The 13,127-nt window shown below is 33.2% G+C and overlaps 1 protein-coding gene across 2 annotated transcripts in view; it reads left to right on the plus strand.

Moving 5' to 3' along the window:
* Hk (potassium voltage-gated channel subfamily A regulatory beta subunit hyperkinetic) overlaps positions 1–13,127 on the plus strand; it is a 398,149-nt gene that overhangs the window by 340,756 nt on the left and 44,266 nt on the right. For both annotated transcript variants that reach the window (XM_072534383.1, XM_072534384.1), the window contains one exon: positions 9,546–9,758. In XM_072534383.1, coding sequence (XP_072390484.1) covers positions 9,546–9,758 — 213 coding nt within the window. The remainder of the gene's footprint in view (positions 1–9,545; positions 9,759–13,127) is intronic.

The following is a 13,127-nucleotide window of genomic DNA, read 5'->3' on the forward strand; positions in this document are numbered from 1 at the left end:
CACATCAAAAGTAAAAAACACCAAAGAGGTATTAGCTCCGAGGCAAGCAGCGAAAAATTGACTGAAACTCCAAAACTAACGGTCTGGGCGAGACTGCAGCTGGCGAATCGTTCTCCAACTCTTCTGTAGACGTAGTTTTGACCATCTGGCTTCCATAATAGAATTCTGGTCTCATCAGTAAAAAGAACGTTTTTCCAGTTGTCGATATTCCACTAAATATGTGTTCTTGCAAATTCCAAACGACGAGCTTTATGATTTTGGAGAAGACGTGGAACTTTGGCGGGGCGTCTGGGCTTTAAGTTTGCTTCTTTTGATCTTCGTCTAACTTTTTGTGAACTTACATTAACTTGTCTAATATTGAATAGCTCATTTCTGAGGTGCATCGATGTCAATGAACGATTTCGTGTTAAATTAAGAACCAAAAAACGGTCATCAATTGCGGTTGTGCACCTTGGGCGTCCTGATGCTAAGCTAAGATGTCGTGCGATATCTTTTTCTGTATATCCTTCCTCGTACAAAATTACATTAGGTGCTACATGGGCTTCATCGCAGTATCGAATTGGTGGGATACTTATTTTAAACTTAGTTAAATAAAAACAATATTTAATTAAACTTAATAAATTAAACTAAAAATAACCGAATTAGTATGATTTTTGCTTTACGTGAAGAATGTTTTTTATGATAAAATGTACGATTGACACTAACCACTGAATAAACGTCAAAATAAACATCAAAATATTTCAAACCAGTTGAGTACATCAGCCTACTATATGAGTATTATCAGTAATCTAAAATTATTTTGAAATAATAGTGACTACAAAAATAATTGGAAAATTCCAAAATAAGCTTTTTTAACTGTTACATAATTTTTTAACTAATAACTAATAGTATTTTTCGTCAGGTGCACATACTTAAATTGAATATGTCTTTGTATATAAAGAAATAAGGCAGATAAGACTTTATTAGTATACACAAAATTATATTTTATAACACACATATTTTGTTAATGAATTGCAATAAAATGACGAGAGAATACAATAAACGGCCATATATTTCATTTTATATTTATTGCCGTTATTAATGCTCATTAATTATTACGCTTTCACTAATAGCTTTTCATTAAATGTAATATAAATTGTGCATAAATTAAATTTATTAAAAATTAGAACTTTATATGGGGTGGCCGGACGAAAATAAAATAGGAACATTATCAGAAACTGCGACATTTTCTTACTGGGTAACATATTCTAAATCTCAACACTTTCAAATATGTTCTGCTGGGACGAACGATGAGTCACATCAAGTCAGTAAGAAAATTTGTCTAATTATTAGATTGAGTAAGAATGTAACGAAATATTTTGCCTACCACATAGGGTTAAATAAGGGGGTTGAATATTGGAACAGAAGTTACTGGGGTGGAGATAGGGCAAGCAAAATAAACGATACTGTGCGAACGGTACTCAGGGCTTATTTGGAGAGCTGGGTCGTGGATAAGTGAATGGCAAGGGGTCGGATTGGGGCAACTACAAAATTAATGATACAAATGGATACTTACATAAATCTCCTGGACAAAAGGGCAAATAAAAACAACAAGAAAGACCTCTAGCTATTTGAAAAAGGACGCCGCTTCGAAGAATCCTAATCTTGCTGGATAAAGGAAAAAAGGTTCTTCTTTCCTAACATAAAGAACACAAACAGGGGTTAGGAGACTTTTCTAAAATAAACAAAATGGTTCAGAGAGATAAAATAAACATTTATTTCTGTCTCAACACAAACAGTTACAAATACAGATAATACATAAAGACTATATTAATAGTCACAAAAGCAAATATAAAAATAACAAAGAAAAACTTACATGTGTCCTATTTGTTTACAAGTGGGAATTGCAACAAAACTTACAAATGTTACTAACTATGGCGAATAAAAAATTATTACAAGTAAAGAATTATCTTTTTAAATAAAACTATTCATGAAGATCAACCTTTTCTAAAAACAAAACAAGCTAATGTCACCAAAATATGAATCTAGCTGTCATATGTCAACATTGAATTTAACAGAGAACAATTAAAATGACAGCATAGCCACACCTTAAGATTTACAATATTAATTATTAAAACCTTTATTTTTATTATTTAAATTATGAAAGCAATTATTATTTTAATGTTTATTTATTTTTTTGAAAGTTTAAAACAAAAAAGTTACCTTGGTTTCACAAAAAACAATGCATTAGCACTTCTGGGGTTAAACTGGAATCATACTGGAATTATACTGGAATTTTTGCTATGCATGAACAAAAAGGACTGCTTTAACCTGGTCTGATGACGACCAAAGACAAATAAAAGTGAGGTTGGAACAAAATCATCGGCACATTGGACACACCCTATAAGCGGTTTTTTTACAACACTGGAACAACCAATTTCAATACTCTGGTACACGGCACAAATCTCTTAGATACTTAACAAAATAGTGATTACTCTTTTTAAATTTGCCATATTACAGAGAGTAAATGTCCACTAATTTCAACAAATTCGCCGGTTTTGACCAGCTTCACTGCCACACGTCCGTTCAACACCGACTTAGTGGCAAACCTAAACTTGACCTTCCACCGATCCCGATTGTATCGCACCCGCATTTCCCCTTCACGTCCCACTTTTACCCGTCCATACCACGGAACCAGCTAAAATTCATTAGACCTACGAATCGTGAAAATAACCTTGAAATATTTCAGCTCGGTTTTAGAAAACAACCAGTGGAGACTGGTGGGAGGGTAGTACGGACCGCCGCCCTTCCTAGGAAAATGATGCACAAACAATTAGTTGTATTTCATATTTCATATTCACACTATTCTGTTAAAACTTCATTCACTTTTCTGTTGAGTTGCATCTTCAGTCATCCCTATCCATCGTCTTCCTCCGCCAAGCACATATTCCCATATTTCTCATGTCTTCATCGATTTTATCAAGGAACCTTGTTCTTGGTCTTCCTCGTCTTTCCTGACTAATTTGTCTCTCAAGCTGTATTTGAAAATCGAAAAAGCATCTTATAATGTTTTGAAAATATTGAGTCCGGAAATACTAAAATATATAATATAGGGACCACAGTTCAAGTCGCCAGTTTCGTCAAATGGTTTAATGATCATATATTCCAGTACTGGTTGGATTGCTATTACAAAATAATACCGCATGTTGACACATTGTTTAACCAACTGGAGAAATTTGAAACGACCTCTGTGAAATTGCAGTATGCTATTGATAGTTTTGAAAAAATGATTGTTAACATCGGAAACAGCCTACTTTCTGTAACAGAAAATATACAAGAATTTAATGGACTGAAGAGACGGTTAGGAAATAAGGTGAATTTGAATTTATCTGCTACAGAAACTTGTTATCATATTTCAACTTAAGGATCGTTCGGCTTTTAAAAATTAACTATCTGATGCAAAGTTGTTTAAAAAAGAAAATTATGAACATTATAGAAAGGCACTACTTTTAGAAGACATTGATATCTTGTGCAATGCATTTTCAATAGTTGAAAAATGTGCGCTGAAATAGGAATTAACAATATTTTGCTAGTGGCCAGAAGTAACACTAGAAAACGAAAATGCAATCGGTTGTTTACATCCTTTAAATTTAATATTGTCATATTGTTTTGATTATTTTATTAACGATGCCAACGTCAACTGTAAAAACTAAAAGATGTTTCTCAAAGAAGGAATATAATGTCATAAGAAAGACTGACGGCGGTTGCGATGTTGTCCATCGAAAAAATTTCAGTTGGAGAAATTTCTGACTTCAAAGAAAAGGTGACGGAAAGGTTAATCTCCTATAAAAACATTGACACATTAACACAAAAGGATTGAGTTTCATTTTAAGAAGTTGGATTTTGATAAGTACCTATTTACATTTTTTGGATTCTTTAATCAGCAGCTCTGAACAAAATTATCATCAGCTGCCCTTTTGTCGTCAAACATTCAGCCATATTATATCCAGCTTATAACCAGCAACAAGATCTTTCTGATCTAAATGTTTGTCGTTTTACCGGAAAGTTTTTCAATACTTAATAAAAACGTTGCTTCATATAATTAAATTAATTATTGTAGCTAAGAAATATTTCTAAAATGTTTTCTTTTTATTTAAATATTTCAATTAAACGTGTTTACGTTATAATTGGCATTCGTTTTTTGTTTCATTTGAAAACCTTTTCTCATACATTTAGTTTAAATGTAATAAACTTGTCTCTATGGAAAGTTCCTTATTCACTGTCTTTCATTCATTCATTTAGATCTTTTCATAGAGCTTCGTCACTTAACTGATTTTCTATGTCGAGAACTGAACGGTCTGCTTTCAGTAACTTGGTTCTCGTATAATGGGACAAAAATACTGGGATTAGCTTTGTCATTCCACCAGCCTAGATCCCAAAGATTTGGGACGGCACTTGTCCATCACCAGGTCCATTCCCCCGGGGGATTAGATTGCCAGAATTTCACCAGACTCGATCCCAAAGCATGGTACAATATTCGTCCATGTGTTAAACTACTAAGAGACCAGATATTTTTTCCCTTTTTAACGTGTAAAATGTTAACTTGTGCCGTTATTTCGTATCATACTCAACAAGCAATCAAATTCTTAAATTTCTTTGTTATTCGTGTGTTGTCAACGCCTTTTTAGTCGCTTAGTTTGGTTACCTGAATTTGGATAATATATTCACAGCCTGCAATGATCAATATTGTTTCCTCTAAGAGATTCTGGCCCTTTTGTTTATTATGCGGCGTTATTCAAGTCGCATACATATTTTAACTTTGTAGACTTTAACCAGTTAAAATTAAATGTATAAGTATATTGTCTGCTTTTATTTCACTTGCTATAATAATATTTTACTACAGTCTACTTGCTTATTTCCCTTGTATATCCTAAGATACACATTTAATTCGAACAGGAGAAACCAGCGTGTTCTAGATTGAACGTATGTATTCATATTCCCTTTCTGAAGTCCTTCGTATATTATATAAAGGCCATGGTATATGCAGAAAACACTTTATTTTATTGTAGTGTTGTTCTGTCTCTGATTGGTGTATTTTTCTTTAGTTTGTTTCTGTATGACCCGTTTTAGGTGTCTATCACCTCTTCAGGACGTGTCTCCTTTTGTTGGATCTCTGGGTAGCTGTGTTATATCTCACTGGTCGTTTACATCGGTGGATGTTTTTCCTGCGGATTAGGTAGATGTCCAGGGTGGTCGGAGCTGAAGGGGTTTGAGCTAAAACGGTTCTTTTCAGAAATTGTTAGTATATTAATTAATTAGTGGTATAGATGAGTGAGTTTACATATAAAATTAAATATAAACTGTAATGTGCAATGGGTTCGGAAAACCACAGAAAACCGATTCCTCCCTATCCGTAGCAAAGCTCGAAGTGAGCTATTTAATTAATTACGGTAATGAAGCGGAGTTGCCTCCAGGATGTCCATGTATTCATCAGGGAGTTCGTTGCTAGCAAAGGTCAGCAATTTAGTGGGAAAGAAGGGGAGTTTTCTTTTAGGATATCTGATGAATACATTGTTTGTATTCAGTTTGTATTTATTCAGAGCCCAAAACATAATGTTTTGGACCCTGAAGTTTTGGCCTCTGATGGTTTTGATCGTATAACTCCTGCTCAGAGAGGAGAGCCTCTCATTTATGGGCTGAATATTCGATAGGTGATGTATGAGGGCGGAAAGGTAGTTTATCTGTAGTTTACTTTACAACCCCAGCAGTTGTTGTGTAATGTCACGACTGAACATGGCGTATATATTAGCACTATTTTTAATCACGGGCATGATGTATGTTTTGTATGTGTATATGAGTGTATGTGAATGTGTCCGCCCAAATCTACCATATAGACCGTTGAGTACACCGACGCTTTTCCTTACCCTGTTTCGGGTTACTGCTAGATCAGACCTCTGGTGTAGTATCTCTGAGAACACAACACCCAGGTATTCGATCCGGTTACGGAGCTGGAGTCGATCCACCCATAGTCTTAGGTCGATTCATTCGGCTACTTTGTGAATGATGTAACTGCTGTGATTGGGATGTCTAAAGAGAATCATTAGTGATTTATTTGGGTTAGGCGTTAATCTTCACCTCTCGCAACATTTATCGACCTGGTCAAGGTGATTTTGAGCAAACTTACATAGGACATCTGCATCTAGAGATGAGAAAGTAAAGTAAGTGTGCTTGTATTACGGGGATTTGGAAAGTTGCTGCTGTATACTATTGTGTATAGTATTGGTACCAACACGGAAACTTGTGGTGCAGAAAACAACAATTATTAAAAGATGATGATGAAGGACATTCAGATAAAATAGTAAAATTGGTTTTGATATATTCAATAATAACGGATCTGTCGTACTTATAGTACCTTGTATCTTCTTCTTGCAGTACCGTCTCCTATCGGAGGTTAGCTACCATCACAGCAATCTTTACTTTGTTGGCTGCAGCTCTGAACAACTGTATTGAACTGCACCCATACCACTCCCTTAAATTTCGCAACCAGGAAATCCTCCTACGTCCCACATTTCTCTTTCCCGAGATGTTTCCTTGGATTATGAGTCTAAGCAGAAAGTACTTTTTTCCTCTCATTATGTGTATCAGATATTCCAGTTTTTTCGTTTGTATGGTTTTTATGACTTCACATTCCTTCCCCATCTTCAGCAAAACATCTTGATTTGTTACTTTTTCTGTCCATGGTATTTTCCACATTCTCCTGTAACACCACATCTCGAATGCCTCAATGTTTTTGATGTTTATCTTTTTCAGTGTCCAGGCTTCCATGCCGTACAGCAGAACGGAGAAAACATAGCACCTTAACATTCTCGTTCTTAAGTTTATATTTATGTCCCGGCTGCATAGGAACTTTTTAATTTTGACAAACGCTTTTCTCGCTATCTCTATTCGCCTCTTGATAGTATAATACCTTGTATAATAACCTTTTATATATAATATACTATAGCAATAATATAAACACTTATCCTTAAAAATCTACTATTTTATACAGGGCGACGGCCGTTCCACTATATTTTTCAATAAATTGTATATGGAAATAAAAAACATTTGAAAAAGGTTTTACGCTGGTTAATGTGCGTACGAAAGCATTATTTCATTTGTATAAACGATACTAAAGTTAAAATTTCTAAAACATGCTGATATATACATTTCTCTTTTATCACATTACTTTTATCGTTTTTGTTTTGTAACGACCACTAAGTGCTCTAACTACGTTCATATATTATTCGCTAATGTTTTTCCACCCCATAAACTTGAAATGCTGTACGTGCAAAACAAATTCCACGAGGAAAATTGTCTTCTCCGTGAGAATACAAGATACCAATCAATACATTCCTTTTTTATTTGTCTATTACGGAAAAGGGAAGTAAAATAATTTTCCAGATATTATCTTTTATACTAGAGAGCAAATAAAATAAAGAGCACAATAAGATAAGGTACCGATTTGGCTTTATTTTTATATTGGAATGAAATTTCTTGATGTCGTTTCACTTGAATCGAAATAACGAAATGCCATGAAAGAAAACCTATATCTGAAAGATAAGAGATAAACAAACAAAAATGAAAAAATATTATTTGTTTAAAAGTTAATTAGTTCAAAAAGGTTCTGAAATTATTTTCTTCTGGTATGTTTTTAATATAAATTTTATTATATTTATTATATTTTGTATTATATCCATCCATCATTTTTCGGTGTTGAACTGTGTCAAATGCTTTTTGGTAGTCCACAAAGCAGGTGTAGACATCGCAAGTCATATCTCTACATCTTTGGAATAATACCTGTAGACTAAACAGTGCATCTCTCGTACCTACGCCTTTCATGAATCCAAAATGTGTGTCTTGTATTCTCTCTTCCCATAGCTTATATATTCTGCGATGTATAATTTTAAGAAAAAGTTTTAGTGTATGTCCCATTAGACTTATTAGCCTATATTCTCCGCACTTTTTCGTTCTTTGGTAACGTAATAAATTCTAAAACTAGCCAATAGTTTGGAATATTGCTTTTGTCATAGATATTATTGAAGATATTACATTCTTAAAGATTCATCATCAAGAAGTTTAAGAAGTTCAGACTGTACTTAGTCTGGTCCAGGAGCTCTTCCTTCTTTTAGTGATATTATGATTGCTCTTATTTCTGCCACTAGTATGGGTGTCCTGTTTCCGTAGGTATTGGGGACTGGTTCTCCCTCTCATCAAAAAATAAATTTCGTATGTAATTTTTTATCTTTGTCCACAATTACCTCTCCGTTATCATTAACAAATTTACTTACTCTTCTGTTATTACATTTGTTTGTAATTTCTTTTACCTTTTTATGCACGTTGAAGTCGTCGTATTTACTGTAGAATTTCGATTTCTTGGCATTTTTTCTCCAGTTCTTTCTGTTTGGCTTCTCTGATCTGTCTCTGTTTATCTTGTTGTAATGTTTTATACATTAAGTTATTGTTCTTTTTTTTCCTTCATTCTTCCATCAGCTGCAGAATCTGTGTCGTCATCCATGTTTTATTCTTATCTTCTTCGTTTTTTATAAAATTGTCTTTAATGTCGTTTATCGTTTTATTAAGGGTTTCTATCTTCTCTTCTGTGTTTTCCGTTGTATTATCGATTTATTTGAATTTTTTTCTATTTATTATTTTGCTGACTATTTATTTTACTTCACTACATATCAGTTTTCTCTTGTCATGTTTTTTACAGTTTTCTTTAACTTGGTTCTATACACGCCCATTAAAGGATTGTGGTCAGATTGAATATCAGCGCCTGGGTAGGTTTTAATACAAATACAAAATTTATACTGGAACCAATCAGCCACAATAAGAACAAATCTTGGAGATGAACCGACGGAAGCGATCCAGATTCTGCAAGGCGTTAGACAAGGATGTATACTAACCAAAAGGTTATACTGTGCTAAACACAAGAAAGTTTTCAGAAATCGAATGGCAGCTGATTGTTCTTAATAATTCTGGCGATGATAATGGTATTTGTTGCTGCTCTGAATAGAATATTGGTGGATGCTGCAAACCATGTTCTTAAGTTCTTTAGCCAGAAAATTCGTCATCTGCCGACGTCTCTCTTACCCTGAATTTTTCTTTGTATAATGTATTTTAATAATTTATATTTGGTTTCATTTCTCATCATCTCATCATGTTTTATCAATTATTTCTTTATATACTCAATGACTGATGTATTAAGAGTATATCAATATATTCCATTGGTTGTCTTCTTGTACCGATTATAATGATAGTTTTTTATTTATGCAGTCAGTTTCTTCACAAAAACTGTTGATGATAAGTAACAAGTTAACCGCACAATGTCCATCGGTATTGATACAATTCCCTTATGGATCGTCAAAATTTGTACTGTCCATATTGTTCAAGTTTTAAAATACATACTATTATACGTATTTTACAATTTATTTTCCAAACTGGTTTCCAATTATTTTAATTCGACAGACTCATTAACATAGCAAAGCTCTACATTTTTTTAACTAATTTATTTTTTTTTTGTTTTTCAGAAGTTGTACGAGCAATGCATTACGCTATATGCCAGGGTTGGGTTATGTACTGGGGAACAGCTCGATGGTCTCCCGTCGAAATAATGGAAGCCTACACTAACTGCAGGCAGTTTAACTGCGTGACGCCAATCGTAGAACAGACGGAGTATCACATGTTTTGCAGGGAAAAGACCGAGTTATATATGCCTGAATTATACAACAAAATAGGTGTAGGTAAGTTAATGTTTTTTCAATTATTAATCTATGTTTACAAACATTAATACATATATAGAAAGAGAGAAGTATGCAAATTTGATGACTGTAAAGGCAAATTTATATCATTTACTTTAGTTGTACACTGCGGATAATTCAGCTTTAGTGAAAGAGAAGGTGAAAACTAAAGCTATTTACACTTGTCCAATTTTTCGTTAAGTTTAGCAAATTTAAAAATGGCGATAAGTAGTAAGTGTCAGAATATAAATAGTCAGTTCAGCCCGATTAGATGAATGTAGGAAAATTTTTAAAAACCAAAAAAGCACGACATCAAAGGTATATGGATTCAGCACCGAGAATACTTTAACTCAATTATTAACCAAACTAGCTGAAGAAGATCCTAAAATATAACCGAGACATTTGAAAATGACTAAAGATCAGCTTGATTTTCTCTTGAGGGCCCTGAGTCCCACAATATGAAGACCAATACTGCCTTCAGGAAAGCATTGCATGCAAAATTGAAGCTACAAATCAAACTCCATTACTAAGCTACAGTTACTTGTTTTAGAATACTAAGTGCTCTATACAGAGTACTACCTCGTGGCATATCAATGAAGATATAGTATTTTTCATATAAAAATGCGTGCACGTCACAATTTATATAAAGTAACGTCACTTATCTTTCAAATTTCCAGAACGTCAACCTTAGAGTTCAAATTTTTCTAACATAGCTCACATTATACTCTCCCCTCTAAAATTGTTGATTATAGTTCGGAGTCAGCCCCTTGTGATCCTCAAGGCATTTGTGAAAGTCTTTTGGCAAATGGGTAACTTGACATCTGGACCTTTTATTAAACACTTGCATGTAGTCGTCTTATTACGATTGACTCCAGTTTTGTCTGCGAACAGGGTTTAACTGTAGAAATTGCAGTATAAAGGTGTCTTGTTTAACTTTTTCTTCATTTTTTTAAAAAGCTTTATAAAATGCCATCACATCCGCAATATTGCGTTTTGTGCACTGGTAGGCTCTCCCGTCGTGGTTGCATATTGGCATTTTACGTGCCTTTGTTTCCCCATACCTACAAATAAATTAAATTCACATTATATTTTAGATATCTAGTAATTATATGTAAATCATTTTTTAAATATAAAAAACAATGAAAATTATACATTTTCCCTGCATTTTAACAAAACTGCCAAGCATGTTGCACTCACGACAGATGACATTTTTTCTTCTATATAGATCTAAAAATATACTAACCTCAGCCGTTTTCTTACATTTCTTGCCCATTTCTCTGGCTGTGCGACTCTTTTTCTACACTTTGTAGGCGCTAATACTTCTGTTATTGTCTCCATTTATTACTAAATTGCGGAAACTTTAGAGAATAATGTTTCTTTTCTCAGCTGACACTACTATGACCGCCATCTTAAAAATCACCGGCCACTGGATACAATCTAGTGCTCTGATTTGTGAAGAGGCATATTGGTTTGTTTTGAAACCTATACGACCTTGGAGAATGGTCGTTTTGAAACAACAACCAATTTTCTCCATTTAATTTCAATGGGAGTTTGGTGGTTATGTTACTTACGAAATTTATGCATAGCTAGATGCGTCTTTTTACAAGGAATCCAGTGGCGTATTCAGGTCAGATTGTTCAAAAAGTGGAGATTGGTTGTTGTGCAAGTAGAGGTCTCATTTGTAGTGCACTTCTGATGAAGCCAACAATCAGTTGGCGAAATATTACGTGACAAAAAAATAAAATTGTTATGTATATATATATATATATATATATATATATATATATATATATATATATATATATATATATGTTATATAATATAATTTGGAAATGCCCCCACTAACTCCTCTCTCTTCGCATGTAGAAGAGGTCAGAAGCATACTAAATAAAACACAACACGACTAGGACACACAACCATGACCTAATCCTTAAAAAAAGAAAAACAAGAGACTTTATTCGTCTAATATTATATAAAAATCAATATATAAATTTTTAATATAAAATTGAAATATAAAGGAAAAATAGATCTAATTTTTCTGTTATTGTATTAAAAATTAATCTATTAATTCTTAATATACTCGTATAATGGAAATATAAATTCATAATCAATAAAAAAGTGAAAGCATTGCTATTCTTTACATCGCCATAGTACAATATACATTATGATGTAACATTGTTGATTAGCTTAATTTTAAACACATAAATTTTTAGAGACTTTCTGTGCATTGTTTCAAATCACGCAAACGTAGATGAACCATAAGGAACGTTAAAGTAGATATGATCTCTCGGGGCTATATCCGAAGTAGACTGAGGAAGAAAGGAATATATACTCTAGAGGATTTTGCACCAATTTTAGAGATATTGAACCAATACAACTATCTAAAATTCTAGACCATTCTTGAATACGTGTATTGAAACGATAAGTGAAGCTGATATATTTCGGAGCGTATATAGAGTAGTAGGAAATATCTATAATTGTATTTTGTTTTATAGAAACTTGTTTTAAATTTAGATTTCTTTTTTAACGTCTTTTCTTACAATAGTTGTATGTGGCGTACATATTCCTTATTTTTCTACTCCTGTCAGAAACATTTACACACTGAAAAAAGTTCATGAGGTTTTGTTAATAGCTTTGGATAGCTTAATTTATTCAGAAACGATAAATTAATACTAAATTGTACTAAATTGTTACAATAACAAATATATTTTTGGTAAAAAACCTTCCAAAGTGTAAAACCACTTAACACATTCATTGCCAACTTGGACGGGAGAGTTATACTCGTGAGCCAGTTCTATTTTTTATTCTAGCTGTCAGTTTTTAATAATAACCTCTCAGAGTAGTATTTTATCTTAGTTTTTAACAATTAAAGGGCTTGGGGGAAAAAGGTAACAAGCCACATAAATCTAAAAAATTAGATTTCCTCTAAAAGATACCTGCAAGTCTGCAATGAAACTGCTGATCAATTATTTCAGCTATTGATAAAGAGATGGCGCCTCTATACGCGAATTTCTTTCTTAACAATTGCCAAAATTCAGAAGTTTTTGGTTAGAAAAGGAACATGCCACAGGCGAATTTCAAGATGGATGACTATAAATTACGCCGAGCTAAAAGAAAAGTTGATTTTGAGAGTAGTAGTGGAAGTGAATTCTCTGATTTTGATTCAGATGACGATATGAATGATAAAGATGACAGTGTTACTGAAAGTGACTGTTCAACAGGAGTTATACATATATTGGTAAGTTTATTTCTATGCGGCTTATTCCCTTTTTTAGCAAAAGATTTTGTTATTTTTAAGCTTAATATAAAATTTCAAATTTTACCTATGTATCGGAATATGTATTGTTGCCTTTACGTACAATACGTCTACAT

This window comes from Diabrotica undecimpunctata, chromosome 6 (genome assembly GCF_040954645.1).
Source record: "Diabrotica undecimpunctata isolate CICGRU chromosome 6, icDiaUnde3, whole genome shotgun sequence".
Classification (NCBI taxonomy): domain Eukaryota; kingdom Metazoa; phylum Arthropoda; class Insecta; order Coleoptera; family Chrysomelidae; genus Diabrotica; species Diabrotica undecimpunctata.